We start from the raw sequence: 18,336 nt of genomic DNA on the forward strand, positions 1-18,336 counted from the left end.
CGGCTCAATGCATCAGAAAAAAATTGAAGTCATATTGAGTCATAGTTGAATGAATTCTAAAGATGCAAGCAGATAAAGTGTACTAAAACAAGTTTTTCTTTGCATTAGTCTGAAAGAATGTTTTGGAAGCAAAATCACAAAATAGACCATTGCATTAAAAATTCTAATAATCAAATCAAATAAAATAAATAGCTTTGCTTGTAGTGCCTTGCCTTAAGGTGTCCTGGGCATGTTCTAGAAAAAAAAAGAAAGATTGCTACCTTCAGAGATTATTACGTTTTGGCCAAAAATCTGTCCTTCCTCATGAAGAATACAATCCCAGAATCCATTGGACAAAGCTAGAGAAAATGTATTCAATAAAAATAATCCAAACAAATTAAAATGTACTGTTTTACCCATTGTTTGTGTGTTGATGTATTTTATGTTTATTAGAGCACCACGCTGTTAGATTTACAGCAGGCTAAATGGCAAACCCTGCAGAAATAAATTGTTAGTCGAGTCTCCTGGGCCCTGTTTGTACATATGAGTTGTTGCCTGTGAGTGTTCCAAATAACTTACTCATGTCATTTTGGGTGCATGGTAGATGCAAGAAAGCTCACAAGGTTTTGGAACAAGCCGCTGTACTTGGTACAGGGTGAGCAATAGCTCACTAAAACATTACAACGCTAGGGCTAGTCTCCCATCCTGCAGGAATGACAAGCTGTTCCTCCTTTTTGTTCCTCTAAATGCTGCATGGATATAATTCAGTAAACTCCATCTACCTCGAAAACTCCCCCCTCTTAGCGAGAGCGAGAGCTACATTAGCCGAATCCTGCAGCTCGGGCCACGGGGAACAAAATTTTCTGGGTAGGAGTGTGTGCTTAGTGAAGTCACAGCACTTCATGTTGATTTCAACTACTACTTTTATTGACGCCATAGCTGATGTTTCCTTTGTTTCCTCCTTTACGTTCATCTACACCTTTTCCTTTTTTTAGCTTTCAGTGAATGTACACATCGCTGAAAGTGACTCATACTGGCTGTTTGGGCTGGTTATGCAGTGCTTGGTGAGCATGAGTGTCTGCAGTCATGGCTGCTGCCTTAGCCCTGTGTTTTTATGCTAAGAGAGAGTTTCATTTGACCTTTTAGTTTTAGAGAAGGTATCAGTGTTTATTTAAGTGAAGGGTCACTCTCAGAATATTCTTGAGCAGTTTATATTGTATTTGGATTAGGCCTTTTAGTGTCTAATATGCCCTGTTTAACTCACAGTTCTAGTGGGTCTGAGTCTGGGGCCTTCAGGCATGAAATTTTCCATGGTACCTTCTCTGTCTACACATTAAATGTTTTCTTCCATGATTCCACGTTTGTCTGATGTTACTGTTTTTATCCATTGTGTAACATGAGCTATTCGATTTAATTGCTCCATATTAGAATAGGGCCTATAATGTACTGGCCAGAACAGGTCGCATTTCATTTGTAATAGTTTCGTTGACAAATTCATTTTTAGTAAATGCCCCAAACTGCAGAAAATGCCCATCTTAATTCAAGCAAGTCTCACTTAAATAGAAAATACAGCAAGAGTTTCCTTAAGTAGAACCTGCCAATGGGATATGCAAAAGAAACATAAATTTGTTGCCACAAATAATATGAATTGACTTTAAACCTAGACAGAAATGCTTAAAAATGAACTGCAAAATTAAACAATTACTGTGAAGACTGCAGTTATGCAATTAAAATGATTCACCTTGTTTTGAGCATTGGCATCTTGAATAAGGAAAACAAATGTAGACTAATCTTAAAATAAGAAGCAAATTCTTAATGTAAGATTGTCTTAAATAAAGAAATGAATAGCATTCACACTTTTATCCACCTTGATGGGTTTTGTACTTATAATCCAAGACCGATTAACTTCAATGTACTCATTTGACCTGAAGTGCACATTCTGTCAGCATATGTGTTTCCTGGGAATTAAACCCTTGATCTCAGCATTATTAGCACCCTGTTCTACCAGTTGAATTGTATTGGAAACCGTGCAATGACTCTGTGAAATAAGAATATATTATTAGATATAATGTTTGAAATAAGACCACATAAGTTAATTTCTGAACTTATTATTTCTTAAGATGCACTAAGGTTGCTTAATGCTTGATCATTTTATAAGCATTTCTGATTAGTTTTATGGTCAATTCATATTTCCATTGGCTAGATATACTGTAGTGCTTGTTTAAAGAATTCTTAAATTATTTTTATCCCACTGGCAATTGTTTTGCTCTATTTAGGTGTTTTGCTTGTTTCAAAATGGCATTTTTTTTTGCCAAATTTACAAATTTCCTTAATCAAGCCTTGTCTTGGTCTTAAACATCTGTTCATCTATTTTAATGTTATCTCACTATTACTGTTACGGTGTATTCAAGTTGAAATATCACAAGATTTTAAAAAATATATATATTTTATAAACTATGCTGTCTGAAAGTGAATTTGTCTTGTTAGATATTTTAATGAAAATAAAAAAACAAGAATAGGATTTTGTGTATCTTTATTTTGCATCTGACTTGGTGTTTGAAAGATTTAATTTCAAAGCATGAAGCAGTGACGCTTGGTAAAAAAAAAAAAAAACGTTATGCTAAACTAAAACATTGATAAAACCATTTCTGCATCTGTCCTCTTGGGTTCATAATAGAAACCACTAAAGTGTACCTGTATTAATATCAGATGCATTTGCCAAGTGCCCCTCTTTTGCACTAATGTTCCATGAATGTTCGTCATCGCCATTTACTAAAGTCATCATCAGCATTTGTGTGTCTCGTCGTCTCGCATTTATTAGTCTGAGAGGTTCCACTGATAAAGGCTTGCAATGTGTTTTCACAGCCCTGTGATTGTGGAGATCCCTCATTTTGGGTCCATGAGAGGGAAAGAGCGAGAGCTCATTATGTTAAGGAGCGAAAACGGTGAGACCTGGAAAGAGCATCATTATGACTGCAAATCTGAAGACCTCATTGAGCTCCTCAATGGCATGGATGAAGGTAAAATGATCATTATTAAATTTGCACTGTTACTGGTCTTACTAGTGCACGATGAGATTCAGACAAGCCTATAGTGAGTGTTAATTAGTGCTCGACGGACGTGAGTTTTTCAGAGGTGATGGCAATATCTATAAGGCAGGATGGCCAATGTCTGATATAATGCCTAGATATTTACAGACAATACAATTTAGAGACCGCATGTGCCATACACAAATGTGTTGAAATTAAATTAACATTTGGGTTACACATTCATTACAACAACTTAGAAACACATTTATCACCACTGCAAGACTGTAGCATCATGATGCCAAATTTTGCATAGGCAAACACCACTAACATTTCCTTCAGGAAATTTAAAATACTAGTTTTTGTTTGCTTCTGTAAAATATGTAATTTAAATGCTTCCTGAAATCAATCTCACATAATACTTGTGTACTCTACAGAGCTTGACAACACAGCAGACCTGGAGAAGAAGCGTATCTGCCGGATCATCACAAAGGATTTCCCACAATACTTTGCGGTGGTATCACGGATTAAACAGGAGAGTAATCAGATGGGTCCAGACGGAGGGGTCCTGACCAGCATGACAGTACCTCTGGTCCAGGCCTCCTTCCCTGAGGGTGCGCTCACCAAGAAGATCAGAGTTGGACTGCAGGTAGACAACTGACCAAATAATTCAAAATTTCCTTTATATACAGTGGGTACGGAAAGTATTCAGACCCCCTTAAATTTTTCACTCTTTGTTATATTGCAGCCATTTGCTAAAATCATTTAAGTTAATTTTTTTCCTCATTAATGTACACACAGCACCCCACATTGACAGAAAAACACAGAATTGTTGACATCTTTGCAGATTTATTAAAAAAGAAAAACTGAAAAATGCTCAGTATTTAGTAGAAGCACCCTTTTGATCTAATACAGCCATGAGTCTTTTTGGGAAAGATGCAACAAGTTTTTCACACCTGGACTTGGGGATCCTCTGCCATTCCTCCTTGCAAATCCTCTCCAGTTCTGTCAGGTTGGACGGTAAACGTTGGTATGAAACTCTAGATGGCGCAGTCCTATAGGTCTAACTCAGTCTGACATTATTACATCATTATCACATGGCACAGCTAATTGGTTCTCTCCTGTATCGGTAGCCAGTGAGCTCGCTGATCAACATTCAAATACTTGGCTAGTTCTTGCTGTAGTAGTAGCAGCGCGCTTCAGAAACCCCCCACCTTCCCCAGCTCCACCTGTATATATCTGCTACGGGGTAATCATGTATGCTATGGGGCTTATTCATATATGTTATATTAGGGCTGGGCGATATAGCTAAAAAAATGTATCAACGATATAATGTTTCATATCATTCGGTATCAATAATTATTGACATTTTCATAACCTTTTTTAAAACAAAGCGCAATATAATTTTTTTTTATTTAGTTTTTAATTTACCCAATTTATTGAGACAAACAACATTTTTTTTAGTTTTAACAGTCAAACACAAAATAAAATTTAAACAAATATCTTCTTTCTTATGTGTTATATGCAGATTAAATAAGTCTTATGGAAAATTTTGGCTTGTCTCCCGAGGCCACAGGAGGGCGCAATGAGCAAAACAATGCAGCGTATTAAATTGTCAGTGCAATGAAATAACTGTCCATAAAAAACTTGCATAACGTCCACGTGCATAACCATTTTTGCTTTCAAATGCAATTTTTTTTATTTTAAATTTGACTAATATAGATTTTTTTATTCACAATCTCCTCATCACAGGCAGGCACAGCACTCATGTTCGTGTTTGTGTGTGCTGTCTGCGTCACTCATAGCATGTGCCTATATCGTGCGCTATATCAAATAAATATTCTATCGTTATCGATGGAGTACCGTCGATAAATATCGATACCGTTTTATCGCCCAGGCCTACAATGATATATAATTTTATGCAAAAGATGATGCCACAGAACCACAGAACTAAAGGATTGGATTGATTGGATGATTGAAATGGCTTCATAAGATTGCCAAGGTGATTATTGAATTGCTTCGGTGATATATTAAGTTCTAACTGTTGAACAATAAAAAATGACAAGGATATGAATTTCTTTGAATGCAATTTAATTCTACTTCCTTGCATTCAATTTCAAACTGCAGTTGTGCATCATTTTTGCTACTTCAAATCAGGGATTAGTGGATGTATTGGCAGTAGCAAGTCTCAGTATCTCGGCATCTATGGTTCCATGAAGAGCCTTTAACTTCCATGGAACCTTACCATTCCAGAAAAGGTTTTTTATAATGGAAAAAGTTTCTTTTTTTTCATTAAAGTGTACTGTAAGCCAATTGTAGGTTGATTCCTTTGAAAACTGTAACACTCTGACTCTATCAAACATTGATTGTTTAAGCATCCTAACACAATCTGATACAATAACACTAGCTCAACCAATGGAGTTTAGGACTGGACATATTTGGGATTATTTGGGAATGCATGATTTTCCCATTTGCTGATGCTAGCGGTCAGAAATTGCACACTTTAAAGGCAGAGTAAGCGATTTCTGGTAGCCAATGTTGATATCTCATTGTGTAGATGTTTCACTTAAATGATCTTGCTTTCTCTTAACAGGCCCAGCCTGTTCCAGATGAAGCTGTGAAGAAGATCATAGGAAATCGTGCCACCTTCAGCCCTATAGTGACAGTGGAGCCTCGCAGGAGGAAGTTCCATAAGCCCATTACCATGACCATACCTGTGCCTCCGCTGTCTGGAGAGGGTGTGGTGAATGGCTACAAAGGAGACCCAACACCAAGCCTGCGCCTGCTCTGCAGTATAACTGGTAGGATTGACTTTTAGAGAATAACGATGTATAATAAAATATAAAATCTTTTTAACAGTTTATCAAACTTCCATTTCACTATAGTGGTGTCTATTGCTGATAATAAGGGATGATAACAACTGATAACAACAAGAAGAATGATAACTAAATGATAACTTTATTAGCGTCCACACCAACACGCAATATCGTTCTGTTTGTCATAATCGCACGCAGCAGTTATGTCATCGCTTGCTTTAAATGCTCGAGCTTGTTGTGGCAAAAACAATTATTAACAAATAGCATCACAGTGTAAGAGACAAGGAATCAAATTATATTTAAGGAAAGAAGTTTATTTTCCTTAAAGAGGTATGTTCATAATGTTTCAGCAGCTACCCTGGAACACAACAGACCTGAAATCATACTGAAACCAGACAGCCTTATATACTGTTATCACCCCCCACTTCTTACAAGGTTCCTTCTCTGTAAATTTAAAAAACAATGGTCCTTCTAACCCCCTGGGCTTTTATTATCTTCACATCTGTGAGGTCAACAACCTCTCTGTCTTTCCTGCACTAAAGAGTTCAAAGGCTCTTTCTGATCATTTGTTTTTACTGTGTGTTTGTGTGCCTTCACACCCGTGAGGCCAAAGGTCTTTATTTATGACTAACCCCTCTGTCTTTCCTGATTAAATTACCCACACTAAAGACTTCAAAGGCTCTCTGTTTTACTGTGTGATGTCTTTGTTGCATTCCAGGAGACATATATATAAAACATTAATTTTCCTACAACAAGCTCTTTAAAGGTGGATTCTGATTGGTTGTCGATGTTCAGAAAATGATTCCAATGATATTGTTCGTCTGTGTCATTATCGTTATAGTTGTGGTTTGGACATCTCTCACAGAATTATAACAATTCTGAAAACTTTATAGTAAGCATTATAGATATAGTCCTTGGTGTGGACGGGCTTTAACTCATAACTTCTCGATTACAGTATTTGTCTCTAAGGATGCACTGATTATAATTTGTAATGGCCGATTAAGATTTTTTACGAGCAAGCAGGCCAATTCCGATACCAACTGCAGTTTTTTTAAATAAAAGAGTACAAAATGTTTATTTGCTCTATTTCAATCCAAACTGGCCCTAAACAGAAATGCCTAGCCATTTGAAGTTAGAGGAAATCACTGCATTTTAATAGCAATCCAAACAAAGATGCTACATTCATGTAGTATGATCAGTTGTTTTTGATTTCAATAAGATTGTATAATATGGCATTTAAAACAAAAACTAAATGAAGTTTCTGAATTTAGCTTTGTGAAACTATGCTACATAAAACATACCTGCAAAAAACAAAAACAACAAATTGACAGCCGGTCAACCAGTGCATCTCTGTTTGATCTCTATTTGAGCACTCAGATTTTCTTAAGAAAATGTAGAAATCATCTTAATAAAGCATCTCGTGACAGGTGGCACATCGCCGGCTCAGTGGGAGGACATCACTGGGACTACACCTCTCACCTTAATGAATGACTGTGTGTCCTTCACCACAAACGTATCTGCCAGGTACAAGAACAACTTAGAAACTTCTCTCTCATAAAATCCTCTTACCTGCCTAAAACAATTTTCAATACCTCAGATCTAATTCTAGAAAATATTAAGGCGTATTATCAAAATCTCACATTTTCAGCTTTGTGACTGTTAAATTTGTGTCCAGGTTTTGGCTTGCAGACTGCCATCAGACCCCAGAGACTGTAGGTTTGGCCACCCAGCTCTACAGAGAGCTCATCTGTGTGCCCTACATGGCCAAATTTGTAGTGTTTGCTAAAATGAATGACCCTGTGGAGTCCAGCCTGCGGTGCTTCTGTATGACAGACGATAAAGTGGACAAAACCCTGGAACAGCAGGAGAACTTTGAGGAGGTGGCCAGAAGCAAAGACATTGAGGTGCATGATTAGTTTTTATTTATTTATTTGTTTATTTACATGAGACATTTTTAAATGAGAATTTTATGAGATAAATTAGTATTTTATGAGATATTATTAGGATTTTTGCACATTAACATTTTTATAAAATGTGGTTTGCATGACACGGCTGGCTGTTTTAAAGGTGCTGGAAGGGAAGCCCATCTATGTGGACTGCTATGGCAATTTGGCCCCTCTGACCAAAGCCGGACAGCAGCTGGTTTTTAACTTCTATGCTTTCAAAGAAAACAGACTGCCGTTCTGTGTGAAGGTAGATCGTTTTTTCTTCTAGCATTTTCATGACAATTAGACACATTAGTAATACATTCTGCCTGCCAAATTGTTTTGTTATTAAAATCAGCATACATTTCTGTTAGACCCTGAGCTATCAGAAGGTAATGAGAAACATGTAGCTCCTCGCATGTTGTGACTTTTCACTTTAGCATTCTTGTGTATTTTCCAGCTTTCAGATGGGCTGCTTCTCTACAAGCTATTATCCAGCAAATTCTGGGCAAGTCAGACCTAAGAACTAATTCGTTTGCAGTAACATTTGTTTGTCATCTGCAGGTCAGAGACAGCAGCCAAGAGCCATGTGGCCGCTTGTCCTTCCTCAGAGAGCCCAAAACGTCCAAGGGTCTTGCTCAGACTGCTATCTGTAATTTAAACATCACACTGCCAGGACTCAAGAAGGTAAGGCTGAACTCTGATCATCTGCGTCATATCATGCCATCTTCATACTCAGGAAAGATAGAGCAGTGTTCCTAGTCATTAAGGGTCAAACTTGGCTCAAACTGCCTGAGTGTGTCTTTTATCTGTTTCAAGCTTTTTTCAAGTTGTTGTTGTTGTGGCTGACCCAAATCACACTTTTGATTTGGATCTTGCTTTGGCTGAAGGTGCACAGGCTTGTGCTTATTTCAACAGCTTCTGTGGTTGTGGCTCTGTGCTTTGTTTCTCTTTTTCTTTTTTACCCCTTTATGTTCCTTCACTGTGGCTTTGCGGTAACTTTTACTTAGTGTGCTCTCAATCGCCTTTTTCACATCCTGATGTTTCTTTCCCCCTGCTCTTCATTACGTTATCCCCTCTGTTTCTGCAATGCATCTTGGGAACCAAAAGGATGTGGATTCAGATCCTGAGGAAGAGGTAATAGTGCTGTCCCCTCATTTCCATGTGGTGTGCTAGTTGCTTTAGCTCTGGGTTATTTGTTATTTTAAGATGGGTTTAACTTGGGTACACATATAGTACATATACAGCATGCTGCTGCAACTTTCTGCAAGCTGATTTTTTTTTACTCATCCATGCACCAAGTACTGTTGCCTACACTGTCAAGACTTAGGTGGATCACATATCAAAGCATAGCAAATTTAATTTAGAGGAGAAAAACGAATATGTTAATATTGCGTAACAAAGTACTGGTCATCTGCACCTAGGATCTCACTGACCCAGTCGATTGTAGTTATTCTTTTTGCTTTATTGGCTTTTGAATGAATTGAAGGAAATCAATGTAGCATTGATTTCCTTTGATGTGAATAGAGACTATATAGGCCAGCCCAATGTAAAGAGTACAGTAATATAAAGAAAATTATAAAAAACTTTCCAAATCAGTGTTCCTATATTATAGTCATAATGCTTTTTCAAAAGGAAAGAACAATAAGGGAGTTAGCTAAACTTTAAGCAGGGTTGATTATGAGAAAACTGATAGGATTCTTTTTGTTGTTGTTACAGACTGAAAAGCCAGAACGACGTCATACCTTTGCATCTCTAGCCTTACGTAAGCGCTACAGCTATCTGACCGAGCCTGGAACGAGTGAGTGTGATGTTTTCACTAATATATGAACTTATATTGAGAACCAAATTCTTGGAAGTGATTTAAGCTAACATGTGACTTACTGTGACCATCTATGATATATTAACTGGCATAAACATTGTTTTATCTGCACATTTTTACCATACATGAACAGAGTCCACATGCTTGTTTTTTTGTTTGTTTTTGTTTTTTGTAAAGTTTGGTTTGCATGTAAAATTTGGAATTTCAGTTGGTGTGCCGTGCTTGCCCTATGCTTATGAGATGTTATTTACCCTATTAGTTCATTTTTACCCACACTAGCAAGTATATTTTGTAATAATAATATTTTGTAACTTTCATAACATTTTACTTGAGTGCACTATGGCATCCAAGTAAAAAATCATTTCCTTTTTTTAATTCCTGTTTTTCAACCAGTCTTGCTCCTTTTGGCTTTGTGATTGTGCATAATTATTTAATGCATTTTTGAAGGAAATGCATGAAGACTCACAGGTAGATTCTCTTGGGTGCTTTCACAGTTTGCACTGAATGCCTGTCACTAAGGTTACTCAGATCTGCATGATGTGAGTGATATTATGAACTTTAAATTGTAGTTATTTAGCCTGCATTTGTCATAATATGTTTTGCTGTAGCATAGGAACAAGGATGCTTTTTGTTTTGGAGTCTTCTGTTTTTGTCAAAATACACAGATTTGGGAAGGATCTGTATTTTTTTTCTAAACCAAACAGATAAAAGGCACTGTAGCAAATGAAGGTAGTCAGTCACAGGAAAATTTAGCACATCAAAAGTCAAAAGTGAAATTGTTTTACTCTGGTCCTGTGCATTTGTCTTGCCATTTTATGTTTTGTGGTTCATAATTTTTGTCATACTTTTGTGTGTATGCGCTTTGTTCATTTTTGTTTTGTGAACCCTTTGTGGGCCATGAAACTCTTTGGATCATCTTTATTTTGGCACCATCCTCATCTTCAGTTACATTTCACATCATAAAACTGCTGCTCTACTCCTTATAAGACGATCACCACTGACCAATTTTTTCCTTCTGGTCTCTCTGTTTTTCCACCATTTTTTGTTGACTTTATGTTGGATTTTCATTTGTCTGTTTAAAGAAACAGTTGAACGAAGTACAACAAGAACACTGCCTGCTGGTTACGCTCACAAACCTGTCTTTTCAACAAGATCTTACCAGGCATGGTCGACTGCTCCTATTACCGTCCCTGGGCAAACAAAATGTGGACTGGGTTCCCTCTCCAGTTCACCTTCCAACACGCCATCTGCTTCGCCACTAAAATCTGTGTGGTCCATTTCCTCTGCTTCTCCAATCAAGTCCATCCTAGGAACATCGAATGCTTCTCCTGCAAAATCAGTTAGCGATGTAGCATCACCCATTAGAACATACAGATCTATGTCATCTCCAATAAAGACTGTGGTTCAGCAACCTCAAAACCAAGTTCAAATTTCCTGCAGTCTCCTGTCTTCGCCGGGTAAATCTGGCACAGATCCGGTGTTCATTAAGGGGCTCGCTGCTTCATTGTCCTCAAGAGCTAACTTGATTTCATCACCTGGATCCATGCTAGACAGAACTTTCACCACAGTGACGCAAGCTGATTCTATAAAGTCAACCACAAATACATACACGTCTTTATCATTCAAATCCACCCTGGCCCCCACAAGTATAGCAGCGTCCTCTCCCATTCGAAACATAACAAGCTTGTCCTCTATTAAAACAACCACAGATGCATCTAGGGGTACGATTCTGTCATCACTTTCTTCATCAGCTAAGCCTACAATATCCAGTACTGAAACAGTCCTGTTAAACGGATCCATTTCACCGATAAAATACCCCTCATCCTCCTCTGCATCTTCCCGTCTGTTTACAGGAGGGGTTTACAGCTTACAAGAACGGATACAGGCCACAACGCAAGCAGCTACGGCCAGTGTTGGTGCAGCCTTCAGTGAGGCTGAGAAAACACTTACTGCTGGCTTAACGTCAAACTATAGTGCACTAAAATCTGTATCTTCACCTTTAAGATCAAATTTATCAAGTTCTGTTTACGATACCCTTAGATCACCAGCCACTACCACCACATCAATATCATCCATTTCCATGTCCGTTCCGGTATTCTCCGTGGTCAATGTGCTCCCTGAACCCCAGGGGAAGAAACTCCCAGAAAAAATAACAATCACACCTCAGACACACACCCAAGCACAGTCCTCAACATCACGCATTAAACCCTCAAAGCCCTCACTTTTTATTTCCCCAACAGTCCTCAAAGCTGCTACCGCACCCACATTGACATCCAGTCAAGAGATTCTTAAGGATGTGGCAGATATGAAGGAAGATCTGATAAGAATGACCGCAATCTTACAAACTGACTCGTCAACCGCAGCCAAAAGCTTCCATTCGCATGTTTCTAAAGAGTCCAGGATGGAGGATGAAGAGCCTTTCAGTTTGGTTGAGAAAGTTAAAGAAGACCTTGTCAAAGTTAGTGAAATTCTCACAAAAGATGTCCTGAGCGAGGCCAAAAGCTCAAGTAAAGACAGGGCCTCAGAAGATGGATGGGAAGAGTTCTCCAAAGATGAAATTGAGGAGGCACGACAGAGTGCCCTGCGTTCCCTGCCAACATTTGAACCAACCCTTCCTGTCGGGCCACAGTCAGTGCCAGACAAAGATCTCAATTTAGCTAAAGTGGTTGATTACTTAATGAATGATCTTGGTGCCAGTTCCCTTTCAAAAATAGCTGATGTAAAGAGCAGGTATGATGAAATAAAGAAGGAAGGGGAGGAAAAACAAAAGCATACCATGAAACCGGAGCACAAGCTCAAAATGCCACCCACAGGTATGCGTACCTCTCCCTCAGAGAAAGACTTGAGTAAATTAGCAGACACCTATAGTGGCACAGATGCTATCCTGGAATCTCCTGATGACTTTTCCCATGAACAAGATAAGAGTCCCCTCTCAGATAGTGGTTTTGAAACCAGAAGTGAAAAGACCCCATCAGCTCCTCAAAGTGCAGAGAGCACAGGGCCCAAACCCCCCTTCACAGATGTGCCTATCCCCCCTGTCATAACAGAAACCAGAACTGAGGTTCTTCACGTCATCAGGAGCTATGAACATCCTGAGGAGGTCTGTGAGCCACTAATGGATGAGGCAGCAGCTTTGAAGCCTCCGCTTGAGCCTGAGCCAGCAGTTAGCTCGATCAAAGATAAGGTAAAAGCCTTGCAGATGAAAGCCAGCTCTGAGGAACTGGCCTGCGTCAAAGAAGAAACTCATATCACCACTACAACTCGAATGGTCTACCACAAACCTCAACTGAAAGATGCTGGCTCTGACAGGATTGAAGAAACAATGTCAGTCCGAGACTTAATGAAAGCTTTTCAGTCTGGAAGAGACCCTTCCAAAGAATTTGCCAGTTTATTTGAGCCCAAAGCTGGCCAAGATGCCATTAAAGGAGATGAATTGTCACCACGGTTCCTCGAAAAGGACAAAAAACCAAAAGTTGAGAGAATTATTGAGGTGCACATAGAAAAGGGCAACACAACTGACCCGACAGAAGTTATAATCAGAGAGACTAAAAAGCATCCAGAGTTTATATGCAGGAGTGACCGAGGTCTCAAAGAGCTTGTTGAAAGGGTTGATGGTGATTATGAGATTCTTCAAGATGAGGAGGAACTTACTGCTGAGGAATCACTGCCGTCCTTCTTAGACACATCCAGAGTCAATACACCTGTTTCTCAAGAGGAAGAGTCTCGTCCCAGTTCAGCTCAGCTTATTGCAGATGAATCATATAAAGCTTTAAAACTTCTAAGCCAGCATTCTATTGAGTATCATGATGACGAGTTATCTGAGTTGAGAGGGGAGTCATACAGGTTTGCTGAGAAAATGTTGCTCTCAGAAAAATTAGACATATCACATTCTGATACTGAGGACTCAGTGGCAGACCAGGCGCATAGCGTAGCCACTGAGGTACATGGGGCAGAAGGCGTTTATGGAGAAAAAGTAGCTGGCCCCAGGAAGGAGTCCAAATTAAAGTCAGCAAGGGATGCATCAGACAAATCAGGTAAATATCCCCCACAAGATGAGCAATATGACAAAGTTACAGTATTACATTATACCACAGAACCCGGTAGCCCTAAACATGCAGTGTGGATGAGATTCACCCAGGATAGGCAGGACAGGAACAGAGAGAAGCTCATATATGAAGATAGAGTAGATCGGACCATTAAAGAGGCAGAGGAGAAACTGAGTGAGGTTTCACAGTTTTTTAGGGACAAAACTGAAAAGTTAAATGATGAGCTCAAGTCCCCTGAGAAAAAGAAACCGACAAGATTATCAAGAGAGACACGGTCAGGGCCGAGCTCAATGTGCAGCAGCCCTGAGAAAAAGCAAAAGACTGCAGCTGAGGAATGGGACAAAGGCAGACAGAAGATGTTTGGCAGCACAAACGAAAGGACAAGTGCAAGTCTGCCAAACAGTCCTGAGAGGCATATGCTGTCACAGTTCAGTGAGGACAAGCCAAAACAGCATGAAGATCCTAAGCAGGCAAAGACAGGTGATGCAGGCCCCCCAGTCCCAGTTAAGACTTCTAGAGTGAGTTCTGTTCGACAAAAGTTTGAAATAGAAGCGCAGAAACAGGATCAGAATGTGCCTCTAACACAGTCAAAACAACCAGTTAAGAAACTACCAGAAAGTAAATTACCAGTGTATCAGTTTTACGCTGGTTCCAAACCCTCAAAAGCTGATTCCACAGACGAAGGACACCCACCTCCTAAAAAACGAACAGAAACCGATAAAAGTAAAGTAACCCCTCACATTAGCAGCAGTACTATTGTCTCAAAGCAGTCGGGTGAAAAATGTTTACCTGAAAAATCTACCACATCAGATACTGTTGTTAAAAGAGCCTCACGTTTTGAGAAAATGAAAGATCAAGAGTTTGATAAAACTCGGGAGAGCTCTACTAAAGTTGGCTCTCAAGATTTGAAAGATGGAAATATTGCAGACAGGCATAGTGCAATTAATGTTATTAAAGAGCAGCAGTATTTAAAGAGTGACATTAAAAATGAGAACGTTAAAACAGCTTCATTGTCTAAGGATAATATCAATAGGAATGACTTTCAGATAAAAACCCTTAAGAAAAAGACAGAATCTCATATTCCTGTGAGAGCATCACCTGGTTCCTCAGACAATAATCAATCAAAGAAGGCAAATCAAGACACATTAACTAAATTATCTGAAAAGAGCCCATCGCACATACCTACCCTGACCAAACCAAGGGTTCAGGGCCGTTCAGAGTTACAGAGAGAGGAAGCTGCAACAAATAAGTCTGAAGAAGTCTCTGCTAAAAGTAGAACAACAAGTGGTCTAAGTGACACTAGTTCGGTCGAAAAAATATCCACCGTTACAACAAGAGAAAGTTTCAAAGGGCTTAAAACTTTACCAATCTATGTAAGTGTTCAAGTAGGGAAACAGTCTGACAAAGAAATGGGAGGAGGAGGAACCAATGGAACATTCAAAAAGATGGTTAGCTCAGAAAGTCGAACAATTTATGCAGTTAAACAGAAACAGCCCACATCTCCTCAAGGCAGCCCAGATGATGACACTTTAGAACAGTTCTCTTTTATCGATAGCTCTGGCAAAAGTCCTATGACTCCAGAGACACCAAGCTCAGAAGAGGTCAGCTATGATCTCACCTCGAGAACCCCTGATCCATTTATTGCATTTATGCCAGGTATTGCAAGCCCAATAGCTGAGGTTTCAGAGGAGTCAGAAAATAGTGAGCAAGGCAAAGCTATTAATTTGAAAGAATCTGGACCAGAAAAAGGAGCCAATGGTAAGCACGAAACTGGCCAGGAGACAAAAGACAAAAGAGTTGCATATATAGAGTTTCCTCCTCCACCACCCTTGGATTCTTATTCCTCACAGCCTGAGAAAAAAGGGTCGACGCCTTCCTCAGAGGCTGAGACTGAATTGATGGAAGTAAATCTCCAAGAGGAGCATGATAAACATCTTGCTGAACCTATAATAAGAGTCCAGCCTCCATCTCCTGTGCCCCCAGGAGCTAATGATAGCGATTCAAGTGAGGAGGAGGAATCTGTCTTTAAACCTATTCCAATAAAGAAATATACCTTTAAGATTGATGAGGACAAAGATTTGAAGAAAAGCCCATCCAAAAAACCTGACAAGAATGGGAACGATAAAGAACAAGGGGAAAATGGTAATGGAAAAGCAGAAGATTATGATTATGAACAAAATGGCAATGATCAGTCCATCACAGATTGCTCAATAGCGACAACGGCAGAGTTCTCTCATGACACTGATGCCACTGAGATTGACTCTCTTGATGGATATGAACTTCAAGATGAGGATGACGGCTTAAGTGAACCTATTGCCAAACCATTTGGATTTCCCAATGAAAACAGAAAGGATATTTGGGCATCAGATAATATGTCTAGACCAAGTGACCGTTGCCAAAGTAAACTTGAAGTAATTCATGAAGAATCACCAGCTGAGGATTACAAAAAGACCAAAGCTAAGACTGATCCCTCAAACAAAAGGAATGGAAAGGACAGTGAAAAGGATGGAAAACAATCTGATCAAGGATTGTCAGACACTTACTTTAGTTACAAGCTAGATGAGGAGTTTAATACTCCTTTCAAAACTGTTGCAACAAAAGGCTTTGATCCTTGGTCAAGCAAGGGAGGAGAAGATGAAGTAGTGGACGCTAGAATTAAAGATGATGAGCCCACGCCGTTTGGGCTAGCAGTAGATGACAAGTCTACGGCAACAACCCCTGACACAACTCCTGCAAGAACTCCAACCGATGAAAGCACACCAACTAGTGAGCCAAACCCTTTCCCTTTCCACGAAGGGAAGATGTTTGAGATGACCCGCAGTGGTGCGATTGACATGAGCAAGCGGGATTTTGTTGAAGAGAGGCTGCAATTTTTTCAGATCGGTGAGCATACATTAGGAGGGAGGATAGGGGATGGGGTCAGAAAACTAAATGCAGTCACCTCAAATCCACAGATAGTTGAGAGAGCACAAGTTAAGATGGAGGACAACACGGTTATATCATACAATATCATTCAGATATGCACTGACCACTCAGACACATCTAATGACATGGAGCCTCCCCCCTATTCAGAAGTCAGTTCTTTATGTTCGTCTTTTAAGGTAGGACTCAAATCTTCCAACATTGAGAGGAGAGATTTTGTTTGTGTAGACTCGGATAGTTCACAAGGTCAAACACCAGAAACTGCACATCAAGTAGGACCAGACACCTATAGAACAAGCAAGTACAATCAGAGGACAGACTCATCGACAGAGCCACAAACATACCTCCAGACAACTTCCAGTAATTCCAGAAACTGCAGTAATAATTCTAATCTTGAGGCCTTAAATGCTGGAACACACTGCTTGCTACAAAGCGGCATACAAACCGAACAGCTGTTAATGTCTGATCTTTGCTCAGTTCAATTAATAAACCCATGTGAAGATTCAGTCAGAAAGGACACTGGTACTTTCAGGGATGGCAGTACAAAGAATAATGATGTAATCTCCCAATGCAAAGACATTACAAGAAAGCCACCAAAGTCTAGGTTGCCAGTGAGAGCACCTCATCCACCACTGGGTTGTAAAAAAGATCTAATATCTTCGAGACCAATTCAGAAGATTAGACCAGTAGCCAGGAATCGATTAGATCCATTCCCAGATGTGAAGCCTAAATCTAGAATCCCAATGATGAAGGTCAAAAATGTTAGTTCCTCACCAATTGGGAAATGTAGGACCACCACAATAGCCAAACAGAAAGGTAAAGCACAGCCAACCAAAACGATAACCACCAACAAAAGATCAAAACCCGGTCCAGTGAGTAGATCAGGCAGTAAATGTGATCAGGAGCCCCCATGTGAGGTTGGCAAAAGTTCTAGTACTTCAAAACCTAGTAGTGCAGTAAAGCTTGTGGACTGCCTTTCCAGTGAAGAGAAAAAGATGCAGGCATATGATAAGGATGAACAAAGCAGCACATCAAGGAACACATCTTTATCAGAAGCGTCGCAACCCTCCAGTACATCCAGGTCTGCTAGAGACGTGAGATCACAGGTTGAGCAGTCCGGCAGAGACAGGAGGAGGAGGAGTAGGAGGACTGATGGAGGTGAAGGCAGTCAGGGTGCTGGGCCTCAAGTGGCCCCCGGCGTGGAGATCAAGCATAGTTTGTAAAACTTTACACTCGTATGATCTTAGTTGCATGAGCCGTTGTGATTGCCTGTGGTGTGACCTGACTGTAGATGTCATCTCTGTCATTTGTCATTTTCTCTCTCTTTGTGTACTTGTGTGCTGGTCTCTAAACCTGTTTTCAGATCTCTTTCTATGGATAGTCAGTTTTACTGTAGCATGCCAGTGTGAGTGGGTTGCTGGCCATTTTTATTGGTTCCTAGTTTGTGTAAGGTGCTAAGGAAGCCTATAGATCTCGTGAGCCCACGCAGACACACAGTCCTAGCACAGCACCAAAGATGCCGCATGTTTAGTTTCATTTGATACTGTGAATTCACATTTGACCCTCTGCTGTAGCTGTAGAGACATTTGAATCGTGTCTTTTTTGTGATTTATTTGTTGTGTTTCTGGTAAGAGTATACTGTCAGAAGGTTTAAACATTTCCAATTAGATTGATTAGATGCATTCTTTACAAATCTAACCTCTTAAAACTAACAAGATAACTGAATATATCAAAATATTTTTGCAACTCTTTTCTGATCAATCTCCCCTCACCTGTTATATGGATATGGACTCATTTTGT

General features: G+C 39.6%; 1 protein-coding gene across 1 annotated transcript in view; it reads left to right on the forward strand.

The window, feature by feature from the left end:
* LOC107746453 (ankyrin-3-like) overlaps nucleotides 1-18,336 on the forward strand; it is a 125,251-nt gene that overhangs the window by 96,242 nt on the left and 10,673 nt on the right. The window contains exons 29-38 of the mRNA XM_016560672.1: nucleotides 2,845-2,999; nucleotides 3,443-3,654; nucleotides 5,599-5,806; nucleotides 7,249-7,345; nucleotides 7,497-7,725; nucleotides 7,889-8,014; nucleotides 8,311-8,433; nucleotides 8,857-8,883; nucleotides 9,466-9,547; nucleotides 10,651-17,751. Coding sequence (XP_016416158.1) covers nucleotides 2,845-2,999; nucleotides 3,443-3,654; nucleotides 5,599-5,806; nucleotides 7,249-7,345; nucleotides 7,497-7,725; nucleotides 7,889-8,014; nucleotides 8,311-8,433; nucleotides 8,857-8,883; nucleotides 9,466-9,547; nucleotides 10,651-17,751 — 8,360 coding nt within the window. The remainder of the gene's footprint in view (nucleotides 1-2,844; nucleotides 3,000-3,442; nucleotides 3,655-5,598; nucleotides 5,807-7,248; nucleotides 7,346-7,496; nucleotides 7,726-7,888; nucleotides 8,015-8,310; nucleotides 8,434-8,856; nucleotides 8,884-9,465; nucleotides 9,548-10,650; nucleotides 17,752-18,336) is intronic.

The sequence above is a fragment of the Sinocyclocheilus rhinocerous genome, unplaced genomic scaffold, assembly GCF_001515625.1.
Source record: "Sinocyclocheilus rhinocerous isolate Xijiao unplaced genomic scaffold, SAMN03320098_v1.1 scaffold2725, whole genome shotgun sequence".
Classification (NCBI taxonomy): Eukaryota; Metazoa; Chordata; class Actinopteri; order Cypriniformes; family Cyprinidae; genus Sinocyclocheilus; species Sinocyclocheilus rhinocerous.